Below are 16,995 nucleotides of genomic sequence, written 5' to 3'. Positions count from 1 at the left end.
TTGTGGTTTTTGGGTGATATTTTCGCTCCCATCCCCCTTTGTTCGATGTATAAATATACACCGAATTTTCCAACGCCTTTACTGGGCCCGTCGTCGTGACACACACCGTGAACGCGAATGATCAAACTGCGTTCGCACTTGTGGGCCCAGCTGGCTTGAGGCAGGACGAGCGGGGCCGTGCGAAATGAGCCGATTATTATGCTTAACGACCGGGCGTTGCTCCACACGCGCGGGTACTGCTCCGGGTGCTCCACGATCTGTTCCGACTCTTCCGAACGGGAAGCAACGGCGCCAGCAAACACAACAGCAGCGCTTACAAACAACCAACGAATCTTCAACGCGTGGACCTTGCAAGTCCACGCAAACCAATTAATGGCCCTGCTTACTTTGGATGCACACGCAGGGTACTATTTGGCCAAGAATAGCGGTTTACTATTTCGCGCAAGGCGGCCGATTTGAATGTTTCCGAAACGGAATCAAACGGTTTGGCTGTAGTTCTGGGGAAGTTGTTGGTACGGTTGAAGCATGCACTAGAAATAGCGCAGAACATCTTGGATGCTGCTACGATATTACAGGGTTTTGCATGAGAGACATTTTGGAACGATCATGCGGATATACCGGAGGACCCAAATATCTCTCCAATCATACTTCAAACATTTTCGGGAAGGTACGCTACAACAATGACGACCTTTGCTTTTATAAATATCTAGATGACCTAACCTCAAACTCACGCTCCCAGTGTTATCTTCCGCTCGCACGCTCCAAAGATCTTCCACAGCAACTGGAAGTTGGCGAGACAACTACAGTGCGGGTCATTATTTATCCAACAACCCATGTCATCCGATAAACACAAAGCACCGTGTCGAACGTGTTCGAGGAAGCAATAAAAAAAGAACACGCCCGATGCACAACGACCATCCCCCCCATGGGAGCGCTTCTTCCAGCTGTCGACACAGTGTTGACGCTTCCGAGGAAAAAGCAAACTATATTTTTCTCTCTCTCTCCCCGCTCAAGTTGGTCGGTTCGCTCGTCGGTTGGTGCACTACGCTCGCCAAATGGGACAGTTTTAGACCGGCAGTAAAACAAATATGAAATACAGGTCCCGAGGACCCAGGGTAACCAATTAAGACGGCACAACTGTTGGTTGTTGCGCTCCGGTGGTCCCCAACCCCACGCGGAACCTCTTTCTCGCCGTTTATTCCGGGATCCGGAACGCGATAAAAATAATTCGAAACAGGCGGTCACAAGGCCGCAAGGGTGTGCGCGGGTGGGGACAATGTTGCCGCGATTCGGTCGTGTATGTTGCAACAACTTCAACAGCTTCGGTCAACAGCTGCTTGCACCATTCTGCTGGCTAAGGTTTTCTTGGAGCATCATCAGTGAGGTCAAAGAACCTTGTTTGTGTGTGCGTCTCTCTCTCTCTCTCTCTCTCTCTCTCTCTCTCTCTCTCTCTCTCTCTCTCTCTCTCTCTCTCTCTCTCTCTCTCTCTCCCTCTCTCTCTCCCTCTCTCTCTTCCTCTCACTCCCTCTCTCTCTCTCTTTGCTGTCTGTGTGTGTTTGTTTCGTAGTTGTAGTTGGAGTAACGTTTCCTTCTCCTTTCACAGATTCTCCATCATCAATCTAACGAAACCGGACAGCCTCTACAAGGAGGGCATGCGGCCGCTGATGTACTCGACGATGGATGCGGAATGCAATCAGGTCGGTTGGAGACGGTGCGGCGACAACATTGCCTACTTCCGAAACGAGGACAACAGGTATGACAATTGTCACGCGGCTATTTGGGCCCACGTAGTAGTAGTAGTAGTCGTCGTCGTCGTATAAGAAGTTCGTCCTAGTCTCACGTCACGCTGCGCGGCGGGATGTCTTCCATTTGCTATCTCTTCCCCTACCCCTGCAGCAATGGATACAATTACAGCCACTACCATCACCGGCCGGCCGACGACGACGAGGACGAGTACATCGGCACCAGCTCGTTCACGCTGTCGTTCAACATCGAGTTCAAGTACGACGGCGATACGGTCTACTTCGCCCACAGCTACCCGTACACCTACTCCGACCTGCAGGACTATCTGATGTGCATCCAGCGCAACCCGGTCAAGTCGAAGTTCTGCAAGCTGCGGCTGCTCTGCCGGTCGCTCGCCGGCAACAACGTCTACTATCTCACCGTCACCGCGCCGACCACGCACGAAGACGACAATCAAAAGGTAGCGACCAGACCTGGGAAGGATACCGCGCGGAAGATCCTAACATCTCGAACGTCTTGTTTCTCGCACGCAGAAAAAGAAAGCAGTCATTATCACCGCACGTGTTCATCCGGGTGAGAGCCCGTCCTCCTGGATGATGAAGGGTCTGATGGACTTCATTACCGGCGATTCGTACGTGGTAAGTATGGGGTCGTGCTCGTTAGCGTTACGGTCCCAACAGCCTCTCACTTCTATCGCAGGCAAAGAAGCTACGGCACAAGTTCATCTTCAAGCTGGTGCCGATGCTCAACCCGGACGGCGTCATTGTGGGCAACACCCGCAGCTCGCTGACTGGGCGCGATCTCAATCGCCAGTATCGCACGGTGATACGCGAAACCTATCCCTCGATCTGGAACACGAAGGCAATGATAAGAAGGTAGGTAGCGTGTAGACTCTGTGCACTTGCCGTACGCTTCTAACGCTCACCCTACCCGTTGCGTTACAGACTGATGGAGGATTGCGGAGTCGCGATGTACTGCGATATGCATGCGCACTCGCGCAAACACAACGTGTTCATTTATGGGTGCGAGAACCTCAAGCGGCACCCGGACCGACGCCTGCTGGAGCAAGTCTTCCCGCTGATGCTGCACAAGAATGTGGCAGACAAGGTACAGGCGAAATTGGCGGAAAGGATTTGGTCCTTTTTTTTCATACGCACACTTCTCTTGCTTCTAGTTTTCGTTCGAGAACTGCAAGTTTAAGGTGCAGAAGAACAAGGAAGGCACCGGCCGGATCGTCGTGTGGGTGCTGGGCGTCACCAATAGCTACACGCTGGAGGCGTCCTTCGGTGGCAGCACGATGGGAGGCCGCGCCGGTACCCACTTTTCCACTGCGGTAAGCAGATTACATAACGTTACGTAGCTCCCCTTTGGCCTAACGCTCATCCCATAATCTCCACCCGCAGGATTACGAGCACATCGGACGGGCGTACTGCGAGACGCTGATGGACTATTACGACGATAATCCAATCAAAGTAAATTATTACCTAAGACGCATTAAGAAGATACGCAAGAGGGAGAAAAGGCTGCGGAAGGCGCAGCGCACAGAGCAGCAGGAAAGCTTCTGGTGGCTCAATGAAAGCTGAAACCAGTTCGCAAACGCCCTCGTTAGCTACCCCTGCCAACGACGACGCCAACCGAACGCACCAAACACCACGTCACGCACACAAGGCCGGGACCTCTCATCCCATTGGTTGGCATGCGGTGCTCAGGGTGGCGTCGCGCTCTTCCCAAGCTTTCTCTCCGCTCTGTTTTATTTCCCTCACACACCTACGTATTATCTTCGCTAGTTGCTCACCATCTTGTAGACACTCACACACGTACAGAAGCGCACTCTGTTTAATCTGTCCTGTTTAGTACACCTATCCCCAAACCTCCAATTAGTAAATAGTACACCTTAGTGGTAACTTTGAACGCAAAAGTGTTGTATCTGACATTCAGAGTCAAAAAGCTGGATGAATCATTCAATCAAATCAATGAATCTGATTTTCTAACACGATTGTTCAGGTATCCCCAAAGAATCATGAATATCAAAAATTTTGCATTCGTTCAAAGATTCATGGTCTTCTAAGAACTAACGAGTCCTTGACTACTCTTGAACTGTGTTCAAGGTGTTAAGACCTACGCGTTGATTAAGACCTCACCTCAGGCTTAATTTTTCCTTTTCATGTCATGACTCCTGAAGTAACTCCTTAGGATCTGATGTTCTTAATAATAATGAACTTTTGAAGCGTATTCTATGCCTCCAAACGAGTAACTTGAAGTTGAGTTGTCCAATTGGAATCGGTTTGTATGTATCGGATCGGTTCATGATTCTTAATTCTTAATGATATTCATAATCCTGGAAGTTGCCTAGCTCCCGAGATTCAGATTTGAATGTTTGATTCCCGATTTCATTGAAGATTCAAATGACTCATAGAGCACGACACATTTGCGTCTTTTCTCTCTCTGTAGTCTTTTAGAAATCCAACATGTTCTCCACTCGTAATCCCATCTCCCATATCTCACGTTATCGCCATTGCAATTATTCGCGTAGTTAAGTATCATTGTGTGTATATGCGTGTTGTATGTAGTTGTGAGTGTGCGTGGCAGGCCACCTTAGGCACACCTTAAAAAAAGCAAACCAAGAACAATCGTAAAATACAACCACAGCGTTTGACAACTGTACTAGCGTTGTGCACTATTTTTTAAAGTATTTATCGCAACAACAGCAAAAACACCCACTCATACTGTTGCCTTCTGTGTTGAAGGTAAAGAGTTTAGTAGTCGTAGTTTGGGTTCAGCTGTGATGTGTGCTTTTGTTGCAGATTGTTGCGCACCATTCCATGTTTCGTTTCCTTTTTCATTTTGTTGTTTTTACTGTTATACTTGGGTCCCGATGGCCCGACTTCTGTCTGCGTAACAAAGCTGTATGTGGAATTTATCTGTATGTATGTATGCATCTGTGTTCATACTGTGTTGATGTCTCACATAAACACCACCCCTCAGAACACAAACCTCTCAACGAAAAACTACTCTTTACTCTCCAACAATACCCAACCAACCAACCAAATAAAAAACAACAACCCCTGCGTGCTGACACACTCCAACACCCATAACACACGCCGACGTGTACCCATCCTGCCCAACGACAACAGCGTGGCTATCGGCAGCTGGTTCGGAAGTATCTCTGGTACATACTGCACCTCCACAATCCGGACGGATCGCCGCCGTCCGAGGGCGCGATCAACATGAAGCTGCGACAGTTCACGCGCATTCCCGTGCCGCGCACTGCCGACGAGATGGAGGCCCAGCGGGAGGAACGCAAGCAGGAGGATCTTGAACGGTTAGAGAAACGGCGGAAGCTGAGCGTCACCCGCCCCTGCAGCTACTATCCGCTGCGCGAGAAGCCCGAAAAGCCGTTCCTGTTCAACTGGCGCAATTGGTTCTGGCCGTGACACAGGAAGCGTTACGTTACGTTTCGTCACGTTACGTTACTTTGAGTTACGACACGTTACTTTATGTTACGTTACGTTACTTTTCGTTACGTTGCGCTGCGTTACGTTGCGTTACACTACGTTACGTTTCACTAACACCTTAGGATAAGGGTTGATTGACACAGGGCTGTTAGAACGTTCTTAGTATGTTAACAATAGTTACTAGAGGTGTCACCAGAGGGCAAGCAGGACGATACAATTCCAGAAGAAACACGCACAGGCCACGGACAGCCATTCCGCAACCCAAAAATTCCTACTGAAACGCCTCCTCACGGAAACACCTCGACACCGTGACTAGCCTTTTCTCTTCTTCTTTCCCTCCATACGTTTGCCGCCCTTACTTGATGGTTCGTGATACTAACGTTCTCTTAATGTCGTGTCCAAAACATACACGCTTACAACCACGAACACATACACCACGCACCGTTTTCGGGCTCACCTTCAACACCCGTTAGCGTACATACCGGCGTAAGGTGCGCCAGTGTCTGTGGTTCGTGCTGAATCTCTACCGGCCGGATCTGCCGCCCCCGTGCGATGAGGCGATCGAGCGCCGGTTCCAGCACTTCCGCTCCATACCGGTGCCCCGGACGCCCGAGGAGCTGGAGGCACAGCGCAAGGCGGACCGGAAGGCGGCAGCGGGCAAACCGAAAACCGTCAAGCGCAAGGTGGTGGTGGTGAAGCGGCGCCGATCCAGCATACAGCTTCCAGCGCTTCCGTCCGGAAAGGAGGAGGAACGAGCGATTTAAATAGATTTTTTTACTGTTACGACTCCTTTGTGCGGAATGTTAAAAAAAAACCCCCCAACGCGTCTTTTAATAATAACATCTCGCTCCCTCCGGTGCCGACACACGGGTAGAAAGTATTTTTATGAGTTTGTGTTTTGATTTTATTCTGTTTGTACGCTTGTATTTAGCACTATTTTGAATGTAGAGGACGCTGTGTGGTTTAGTAGGTAGAGTAAGTAGATTGAGTGTGCTTGGATACTAAGTAGCTCTGAGCTCGACCCCTGGGTCGATACATGCAAAGGTGTTGTATACATCGGTAGATCTGAAGAACGTTACGTTGGTGTAACGCGTAACTCCTGTTGCATTACAGGGTTTTCCAATTGAGTTTAGACTAGCAGCATACTTTTTTGAATAGTCGCAATAGATTCTTGACTAGCATCCTCTATTTTTGATTACGAGCAATGGATTATTCACTAGGAGCAATTGATTTCAGCAGGCCGATTGCTGGCGCGGAGTGACCAGATTGTTTTTAGAGGTTATCGGTAGGAAATCTAAAGCGAATTCGGTAATTTTCGGTAAAAACAACTTTTTATTCACTCACAAAATTTATTAAATTCTAATTTTACGTTAAACGCTGAATACTTAGAAAAACATTTGATTTTTGGTTAGAAAAATTGAGTTATAGTGCGCTGAATTGTAAACCGATATTCGATCGAAAATCGATAGAACCACATATGGTCACTCTGAAAAACTTGCCCAATCTAGCTTTCGGTTAGGTTATGCCTGTGGGTCCACTACTGCAAATTTCAATTCAGCCGTTAAGTGCTTTTGTGTTGTATTGTGCATTAATAAAATCAAAACAATAGCACCGAAAACCTATCAGATAAAATATATCTGACTTTGTGGATGATATATAGTAGTAAAACAAGTGATTTAAACGAATTGGCGGATGAAATTAAATATTATCCACAGATTATTATTCAAGTCGATCTGTCACACCGGATGTTATAAACGCGACGCTCTTAGGCTGTCAAGCAGGGACCTGCTGAAATCAATTGCACCTTTTCAAAAATCTATAGCGCTCAACCCAAATTATATGCTGCTGGTAAAAAAATCAATAGCGACAATTTAAAAAAAATATGCAGGAAGGGTACAATCAATTGTAAAACCCTGTAATTCCCATTGATTTAACTTTTTGTGATTATTCCATTCAATGACAAAAGTGAAGTAAGAACACGACTTGGCAATTGAATTTGGTACGTAACGCTTCTCAAAAGTAACGTTACAGCTAAAGTAACGGCTGTTCTTCAGGTGTACCGATAAATCCATCAACATGTTCGTTAAAGTTGGTTCCACTTTGATCCACCAATGCACTACACGTGCGCACTACTTCAATGTACCAACGTTGCATTGCATACGATCGGATCCAAACTTAGTTTGAACATAGGTTTGCACCTGTAGCGTACCAAACATGTATTTCCCGGTTCACCAGTTCAAACCATTCGTGACGATAACATCCCAAACCAAACCCCCCCCACAATCAAACACATACAGGAAAAGCTGCGCATGAAAATTCTCACACGCCTGTCGAAGGAAGGCTCGAGCGCGGAGGAGCCGCTCAACATACCGCTGTCGGACTACTCGAGCGACGAGGGCGACACGAGCAGCAGCAGCTCGGAGGACGAAGGAAAGGACAGCATGGCCGAGCTGGAGGGTCCGTGCTGTTCCACGCTGAAGGTGCCCCCGTCCTCGCCGGTGCTGCCGCAGAAGCTTAAGGGCAACAAGAAGGTAATAGCCGGACGGACGGCACTTTTGAGCTGTACAGACTAGTGTGGATCTTTGTTTTTCTCCCCCTCGTGGATCTATGTTTATGTCCAGAAACCTTTGTACAGTAGAGCTTTGTGTTTGTCTGAGGATCGAGTCTGTTTTGCCATGTTCTAACCACCTACCCGTCGGTTTGCAGAGCAAGAAACAGTCCGTCCCGCTGGCCCGACCGCCGACCTACCGGCGCAAATCGCACAGCGTGCAGCGGATCGTGCTGGACATCCCCACCACCGAGCCGGCGAGCGACTTCTTCGAGTACACGTCCGAGGACGAGCTGCTGCTGCCGCCGGCGGCCGCCTCCGACACCGAGAACACGGTCAAGCGCACGTTCCGGCGGCGCAACCGGCCCCGCCGGACCGACAACATACGCAAGCTGACGCTGCTCGGCTGCGAAACGCAATACCTCATGCCGCCGGAGCTGATCGTGCGATCGGCGGCGAACCGGTACCAGTCGGAGGACGAGGACGAGCAGAGCAAGATGGTGATGAGCATCATCAAGGAGTTTCCGCCGGTGCTCGGGAAGGAGCGGGTCTGGCAGCGATCGAGCGGCAGCGAACGGTAAGCTAACTCTTGATTTTGTTCATTCATTCCAGCGGAACTTTTTTTAGTGTTGAAGAACGAGGCAGTACCGCAGAACTAGTTCCACAATGTCTTGTTTTTCTGTTCCACTGTTAGCCGTAGCGTATGACTATTAGTAGCCGAGTTTGTTGTCTATTAAAATAGTATACTATCTTAGTGAATACGTGTAATCTAAGTCAAGGATTTATACACAGTACTAGTGTTGGCTAAAACAGATTCAGATTCATAAATCTGAATGAATCTTTGAAATGAATTAATGAATCTGAATCTCGTTTGCAAAGATACATGATTCTTGAAAGATTCACGAATCTCTAGGGAGATCTATTCGTGAATCTGAAAGGATTATTAAATTTCCAAAGATTCATAGAGCATGAGCTTCTTATTATTCTTCTTCTTGGTGTCACAACCTACGTGGTCATGACAGACTATGCAGGCTTTCGAGTTTATTTTGCTCCGGCAAGACGGCCCATGCGAGGCCAGCGGTCCAACGGTCTTTAGAGATTCATGTATCCTTGGAGATTAATAAATCCTGAGAGATTCATCATGATTTCATATGAATGAATGTCAACGATAGTTTTGGCGTAACAATATACGAGCTCATGCCAGCCTGTACAGGTTTTTGAGTCTGATTACGTACCTTTACAAATTACGTGGAGTCTTGCATGCATCCTAATGCATTGAGGAACTTGGAATAGAACATCAAAACGATACATCAAAACGACAGCTTGTTACCCAGGCAGGAAAAATGAATCGATCCAAGCCAATTCAGATTCTATCAAATCACGGCAAACCATCAAATTCAAGTCAAATTATAACGTCAAACAGTGCTCTTGCAAAACAACTTCTTCGACATGGAACTAGTGTTGGGTAAATCTGATACAGATTCATGAATCTGAATGAATCTTTGGAATTATTCAATACATCTGAATCTCGATTAGAAAGATTCACGAATCTCGAAAGATTCATGAATTCATGAATTTATTTTAAAATATTCTTACATCTCGAAATCTTTAAGAATCTCAAGGGTTTGATCAATCTTTAAAGACCCTATCACATTGGGGAATTTGGAATGGAATTGATATGTCAAACGGCGTTTGACAGCTTTTACCTCGCCAGAAAAAAAATGAATTCATCCAGACCAATGTAGATGGTGTTAAGATGGAGAATTCCACTATCAAGGTGTAAAACGGTATATTTTGGAATCATACACGTGAAGCAGTTCCGAAAATGGCTGTGTAAAACAACTCCTTTATCCAACAAAAAATATTTTATTCCGTTGCGTAATTCCGTGCGTGTTATTACATTAGCGAAGCGGATCTTTCTGTCAAATGTGGCCAACGACAGATGCATTCCGGAATTATTCCTGTAATGCAATAGGGCCTTAAAGTATCATAGAGCTTTAGCTTTTTATTATCCTACTTCTTGGCGTCACAACCTTCGTCGTCATGGCAGCCTATACCGGCTTTCGAGACTTCTTGGCAATACCACCTAGCCTGATATTTTGTTTTGCTATGGGCAGACAGTCCATGCGAGGCTTGAACCTACGACGGGCATGTTTTAGGTGGGATTAACGAAATTTATTTTTTTTAAATCATACATCTCTAAAGATTCATGAATCCCTGGAGATAAATGAATTTTAATGAATTTATGAATCTTATCGATTCAAAAATCTTTGAAGATTCGTGAAAGTTTCTAGATTTATGAATCCTTGGTGATTCAGGGATATTTAGAGTTTTATTAATCTATGAACATTCATGAATCTTTCGAGTTTCATGAATCCTTGAAGATACATATATATTTAGAGATTCATGGATCTATGAACATCCATGAATCTTTGAAGATTTGTGAATCTTTAGAGATTCATGTATCTTTGAAGATTCGACTCGAGATGCGAATCACTCATCGCTGAAGATTCATATGAAGGAATCTCAACGAACGATTCATGAAACCCAACACTACATGGAACTGTTACTAGAAACATGGAGCGATGTTTTACACACAAATCCACTTTTTTGCTTATTGTAATACAGCGTAACGCTACCAGGAACGATGCTAACTCCCTTTAAGAGCGTTACGTCATTTATGGATGGATTAATTGTGATATTAGTATTGATTTTCCCTAGCTGAGCAACAACCTTACTGATCCAACCATTAACTTTTCCCCCATCTTTCGTCGAACAGAACGGTGGAGGTGATGAAATCGGCCAGCCCGGACCACTGCCAGGTGCGGTTCTCGCTCAAGCGCTCCATCTGGACCGGCACGCACTCGGACGGGTACGTGAACGATTGCTACAACCCGCGCCCGATCTCGTGGGGCGCACCGCCCACCCTCGTCAAATCGACCCACTACGACAATGAGGCGCTCCTCACGTAAGTCGCGATCGCCTCCATTCTTCCTCCTTGTTTGCTTCTCCACCTCGCATCCCCACCGGCCTGCCTAATCGTTTCGCCACATTTTCGCAGCGCCTGTTCGCAGAAGCTGGCCGCCTGGAAGGACGAAAAGCGCAGCATGAAGGAGAAGCACCACAAGAGCCTGCTGAAGCACCACTCGCACGTGCTGGGCGCGCACAAGGACAAGGAAAACCGGAGCGTCCGGGTGAAGATCACGGTCGGGTCGGAGCAGTACGCGGCGGCGGCGGCGGCGGCCGCCACTAACGGCACCCCCGGCGGCAAGCACAAGCTGCCCGGCGACAAGAAAGCACCCGACCAAACGCCGGACGGTGGACCGGCGGGCGGTGGCGGTGGAGGCAGCAGCATATCGCGCGTCAAGCGAAAAACGCGGTACGGTTGGCAACTTCCACCCCGAAAAGGATTTCCCCCGTAAGGGCGCTTTTGTTTCATTTCCATTTCCGTCTGCTCTTCTTCCTTTTTCTCGCTCTCTCTCTCTCTCTCATTGCCGTGCGGACACCGACACCAGCTCGACGCTGAGCAAGATCGTGGAGAAGGCGGAAATCATCACGCACCTGTCGCGGTCGGCCCGGGTCGGGCAGTCGCGCCGGCTGCTCACCACCAGCAGCTCCCTCTCGACGGCCGGCTCGCCCCGCAAGGCGCTGCTGAGCGTCCCGTCGACGGCCGGCCCGCTGTCCGCCGGACCCAACGGCACCGGGAACGGGGGCGCCCCCGACCGCCCCAATGGCGTCCCGTCCCCCGGCGTCAAGCCGGGCAGCAAGTTCCGGACGGGCGGGATCGTTGTCACCGCCGCCCAGCCACTGCCCAAGATGCGCAAAGCGTACGCCGGCCCGCGGGGCAAAAGTACGGCCTCGCCGATCAAGCTGCCGACGACCAGCATCGACATCCAGCTGACCACGCTCTGCTCCGAGACGGAGTCGGAGCGGAACGTGAAGGTGATTACGGGCAAGAAGCACAAGAAGAAGCGCACCGCAAAGGAGAAAAAGGATAAGCTGCCCTGCTAGGGGGTGGTTCACTGCACTCCCCCCCCTCAAGTGTGTGTGTGTGTTTGTGTGTGCGTATGTGTGCGTGTGTGTGTGTGTGTGTACATAGCGTTGTATTTCAAGCGTTTCTTTGACGCGTTCAGGCGTGCTCCGTTCCCTTGGCCCGCGAGCGCGAACGGAAGTTCAGTTTTGTAAGCTAAGCAGCAGCCGGGTGGTGGGGAAGGTGGAGGGCACACGCAAGCCGTACCATGATAAGCGAAATGATTTATAAGCCATTCTCAAGAACGACACACGTAGTGATGAAATAAAGCTGAAATAAAACAAACATACAGCAATGATGGGGAACGCATTAGGGGGAGGCAAGGGGGTACTTTTTTCGCGACACAGCTTCTCCACTGCTCTCTCTCTCTTTCTCGCTTTCTTGGTGGTTGTGTTGGATGGTTTACATTACGTAAAACTTACCCACACGTCAGGATAGGCCGCTGGCAGGCGGATGGGGCAGGTGACGGTCCGGACGAGCAACAGGAGCGGCTTGAGGACGATTGATTGTGGCAACCCGTGGTGGAGCGGGAGGCTCCGGATTTTCTTTCGTTTTCCTACCGAAAGCACACACACACACACGCAAACGCACACACACACACACACACACACACAGAGAGAGACTTGCTACGCGCGCAACACAACGGAACAACACGACCGTGTGCCTTACCGTTCGGTTACATCAAGCATCATACATTGGAGGAGCAAGAAAATGGGAATGAACCAAAAAGAAGAAACCGCTGGCAAAAAACAATACACTACACTTTCTGGACAAACAAAACTGGTTTTTACAACTGTTTTCGGATGGAGGAGGGGTTGTAATTGCTGGCTGGGGCGCTTCTCCCTTCGCCGCCGAGAGCGAGGCCAAAGCGGATTACGATTTGCGGGCGGGCGGTACGGGCAGCAACAAGAACAACAACAGCGGAAACCGAGCAAGCGCGGCCACAACAACAAAAAAGCACACACACACATGTACACATACACACAGCGCATGGGAGGGTAAAACGTCAAACGTACGTCGCTGGCAACAGATGTTCGAGCAGCAGTTCGAGCAGTGTGTGCGTATCGTGAAATCAGGGTTGATGGAGCGGTTTCAGCTTGAATGCAACGTTTGCCAGCTCCAGGAGAATGAAAATATTACAGCGATAGTGGTTGGCGGGGGTTTGTTTTCGGAAAATACAGCAATTATCCGCAGTACGCGATACTCGATATACGCGATTGCTCTAAATTTGACAGCTTCATGTGTTTCTTGCAAATATTTTAATACTTTGAAATATTTTATGCTCTCTTTGAATTTCCTTAATATTCTTTTTGCATTTTGCATTAAATTTGTGCAAAAGATACCTGTTTTACTACAAAAAACTTTAATGCCAAACCCTGTGGCGATATTTTTCAACCCTCGAACTGGTAGTGTAAACTATTTTTCCATACAAATCCGCTATACGCGAAAACTCGAGATACGCTATTGCGCTAGGTCCCGTACGATAGCGTATATCGGATAATGACTGTAGATCGTACAGTTGATGCACAGTAGTGATGGGTCATTGGAATCGCACCCACGGCTCGGAATCGTTTCCGAGCATTCCCAGCACAAGTAGCACAATCCTGTTAAGAAACCGTTAAAGTATGCCTAAAAGTATTACTTTTAGCTTTCCATACAGCAGTAATTCCGGGGCTTAAAACACTGCGTAACGCATTCCTGGCTTCGTCAATGTTTCGTTAAAATTTAAAATTTAGCCGGTATTTTCAACGAAAAAGATCAAAATTAACGAAAATATCGACAGGGATGGCTGTATTGCTGTTTCTCTTTCTATACGAATTTTTTAGATCTTCGTTAAGTTACAACAATGAGTGTTATTATTTCATGGAATAAATGCACAAATCCCAAATAGCCAGCACGTACTTTATAGCTGATTTAGGGCTGTTTAACGAAAAATCGTTCCGATGTCGTACTTTGTGGCTGATTAAGAGATAGACGGTACTTTGCGGAACTATAGAGCTTTTTAACAGGCACATGGTACTGTTTGGAACTTTGCGGCTGATTAGCACTATCTGTAGGGTTCATGATGGAACTTGAAGGCTTGTTAAGAAAGGGTACTGAACTTGGTGGAACTTTATAGCTTTTTAATGCATGACATCGGTACAAGGTGGCTCTTGTCAAAGTGTCAAAGACGGACGCCGGCAATAATCTCATTGCTGCTGCACAAGTTAGATTCGTTAATTGAAGAATGAATATTGAGTGAAGTGATTGTGAATTATCAGTAAATTGTGTAAAATTGTGTGTAATTCATCAATACAAAAGATTTAGAAATATACATATGTGATTAAACGAAACAAATCTTGTTGTTTATTTCATCGATGACGCTTGCTTGAAAATAAAACACAAAGAAAAAAGTTAATCTTTATCTAGGCCGGTTGGCCATAAAAAAAGATTTTTATTTTACACAAACAGGATTACTCCTGACTAAAGCTAAACTATGATCTACACACTTAAAAATGTTTGCCGAATCTCGGTTAATTTTTGCCGAGATCTGCACAACTGAGATCTCGGCAAAGATCTCGGTTAAATTTCTGTTGCCGAAAGCTCGGTTAAAAATGCAATTGACATTTTGTGTTGACATTTACGTTTAACCGAGATTTTCGGTTAGAGCAATCCGAGATTTCAGCTAATTATAAAAACAATCTTTTTTTAATTTTAGTGGTTTTATTTGCGTAAAAAGTTAGTTTGAGTTATAAAAACAAACACAATTATTTATTGAGCCACATCCATAACAGCCAGACCCGATGCTGATTGCCGATGTACATTTTCTGCAGCATGATACCACCATCGTATCTGTAGTTCACACTAAAAAATATTTCACGACCTCGGTTAAAAAAACTGCCGAAATTCGTCGGCTCTTTCGATTCTTGCTGATATGTCAGTTGAAAATTTCCCAATGCCGATAATCAGTACCATTTAAAACTGAAATATCAGTTAAACAAATATTTTAACCGAAACTCGGCAACACAACATGCCGATTACGTACGTTAACACTGCTGTCACCGAGGTCATCCGTCAAAATAACCGAAATTTCGGCCATGCTATTTGAGTTAGCCGAGGCTCGGTTTTCTATCTGTCATTCATCATTTAGTCGATGCAGAAACCTTTCGGAGTGATTTTGTGTTATAAAATCAATAGTGTGAAAAATAAATGAAAATATGACACCCAGCGTGAAGAAACCGATCATCAGTAGCGTACGATCGGACACGGGTGGGCTACGAAGCTCTGTCAACGCACGTAGCCAGTGCACATAAGATCGTCGCTCGAAGCAGTCCTTATCCAAGGATTACCGGATGCTAATTCGATTGGACCAACCTTTGCCGGCCCGTTCGGACTTCCAGGTTTCATTTCCAGTTACCTTCACGAGGTAAATATCCAAATACTCGACCACGTGACTTCCAATCAGGGTTCACTCAGGCTTGTTTCACTCTGCCCGCTTTACAGAACCGTGTCTGTACCGGTGTCCGCTCTATGCCCGGCCCATCTTCCTGCACCCTTACTACATCCAGACGCTGTACACCATCTGGTGTTGTATCGGCGCCCGTCCCTGCGCTTCCCATCCCACCACAACTCTCACAATTGGGGGGAGGTGACTTCCTGCCGTCCAACTACAGATACGATGGTGGCATCATGCTGCAGAAAATGTACATCGGCAATCAGCATGGGCTCTGGCTGTTATGGTTATGTCTCAATAAATAATTGTGTTTGTATTTATAACTCAAACTAACTTTTTACGCAAATAAAACCACTAAAATTAAAAAAAAAAGATTGTTTTTATAATTAGCTGAAATCTCGGATTGCTCTAACCGAAAATCTCGGTTAAACGTAAATGTCAACACAAAATGTCAATTGCATTTTTAACCGAGCTTTCGGCAACAGAAATTTAACCGAGATCTTTGCCGAGATCTCAGTTGTGCAGATCTCGGCAAAAATTAACCGAGATTCGGCAAAAATTTTTAAGTGTGTTGGACGGCAGGAAGTCACCTCCCCACCCCCAAATAATGAGAGTTGTGGTGGGATGGGAAGCGCAGGGACGGCCGCCGGTACAACACCAGATGGTGTTCAGCGTTTCGATGTATTAAAGGTGCAGGAAGATGGACCGGGCATAGAGCGGGCACCGGTACAGACACGGTTCTGTAAAGCGGGCAGAGTGAAACAAGCCTGAGTGAACCTTGATTGGAAGTCACGTGGTCGAGTATTTGGATATTTACCTCGTGAAGGTAACTGGAAATGAAACCTGGAAGTCCGAACGGGCCGGCAAAGGTTGGTCCAATCAGACTAGCATCCGGTAATCCTTGCACACTTAAAAATGTTTGCCGAATCTCGGTTAATTTTTGCCGAGATCTGCACAACTGAGATCTCGGCAAAGATCTCGGTTAAATTTCTGTTGCCGAAATATCGGTTAAAAATGCAATTGACATTTTGTTTTGACGTTTACGTTTAACCGAGATTTTCGGTTAGAGCAATCCGAGATTTCAGCTAATTATAAAAACAATCTTTTTTAATTTTAGTGGTTTTATTTGCGTAAAAAGTTAGTTTGAGTTATAAAAACAAACACAATTATTTATTGAGCCACATCCATAACAGCCAGACCCGATGCTGATTGCCGATGTACATTTTCTGCAGCATGATACCACCATCGTATCTGTAGTTGGACGGCAGGAAGTCACCTCCCCACCCCCAAATAATGAGAGTTGTGGTGGGATGGGAAGCGCAGGGACGGCCACCGGTACAACACCAGATGGTGTTCAGCGTTTGGATGTATTAAAGGTGCAGGAAGATGGGCCGGGCATAGAGCGGGCACCGGTACAGACACGGTTCTGTAAAGCGGGCAGAGTGAAACAAGCCTGAGTGAACCTTGATTGGAAGTCACGTGGTCGAGTATTTGGATATTTACCTCGTGAAGGTAACTGGAAATGAAACCTGGAAGTCCGAACGGGCCGGCAAAGGTTGGTCCAATCAGACTAGCATCCGGTAATCCTTGCACACTTAAAAATGTTTGCCGAATCTCGGTTAATTTTTGCCGAGATCTGCACAACTGAGATCTCGGCAAAGATCTCGGTTAAATTTCTGTTGCCGAAATATCGGTTAAAAATGCAATTGACATTTTGTTTTGACGTTTACGTTTAACCGAGATTTTCGGTTAGAGCAATCCGAGATTTCAGCTAATTATAAAAACA

The 16,995-nt window shown here is 46.8% G+C and overlaps 2 protein-coding genes across 6 annotated transcripts in view; one reads left to right on the top strand and one right to left on the bottom strand.

The window, feature by feature from the left end:
• LOC120905491 (cytosolic carboxypeptidase 2-like) overlaps positions 1-12,065 on the top strand; it is a 37,430-nt gene extending 25,365 nt beyond the window's left edge. For 3 of the 5 annotated variants that reach the window (XM_040316321.1, XM_040316319.1, XM_040316322.1), the window contains exons 5-16: positions 1,604-1,753; positions 1,897-2,203; positions 2,277-2,381; positions 2,443-2,618; positions 2,688-2,850; positions 2,918-3,076; positions 3,147-3,215; positions 7,496-7,729; positions 7,905-8,323; positions 10,526-10,714; positions 10,808-11,125; positions 11,262-12,065. In XM_040316321.1, the coding sequence (XP_040172255.1) occupies positions 1,604-1,753; positions 1,897-2,203; positions 2,277-2,381; positions 2,443-2,618; positions 2,688-2,850; positions 2,918-3,076; positions 3,147-3,215; positions 7,496-7,729; positions 7,905-8,323; positions 10,526-10,714; positions 10,808-11,125; positions 11,262-11,757 (2,785 nt within the window). In that variant the 3' untranslated portion in view covers positions 11,758-12,065. The remainder of the gene's footprint in view (positions 1-1,603; positions 1,754-1,896; positions 2,204-2,276; positions 2,382-2,442; positions 2,619-2,687; positions 2,851-2,917; positions 3,077-3,146; positions 3,216-7,495; positions 7,730-7,904; positions 8,324-10,525; positions 10,715-10,807; positions 11,126-11,261) is intronic. The other 2 variants (XM_040316320.1, XM_040316323.1) reach the window with 1 other exon arrangement.
• The window catches only part of LOC120905492 (glutamine-dependent NAD(+) synthetase), a 42,770-nt gene extending 30,018 nt beyond the window's left edge, over positions 1-12,752 (bottom strand). The window contains exon 1 of the mRNA XM_040316325.1: positions 12,199-12,752. The gene's annotated coding sequence lies outside the window, so the exon portion shown is untranslated. The remainder of the gene's footprint in view (positions 1-12,198) is intronic.
• Positions 12,753-16,995: the final 4,243 nt, after the last annotated feature.

The sequence above is a fragment of the Anopheles arabiensis genome, chromosome X (assembly GCF_016920715.1).
Source record: "Anopheles arabiensis isolate DONGOLA chromosome X, AaraD3, whole genome shotgun sequence".
NCBI classification, from domain to species: domain Eukaryota; kingdom Metazoa; phylum Arthropoda; class Insecta; order Diptera; family Culicidae; genus Anopheles; species Anopheles arabiensis.
Note: the sequence above shows the minus strand (reverse complement) of the source record. Positions and strands in the feature narration are given on the sequence as shown.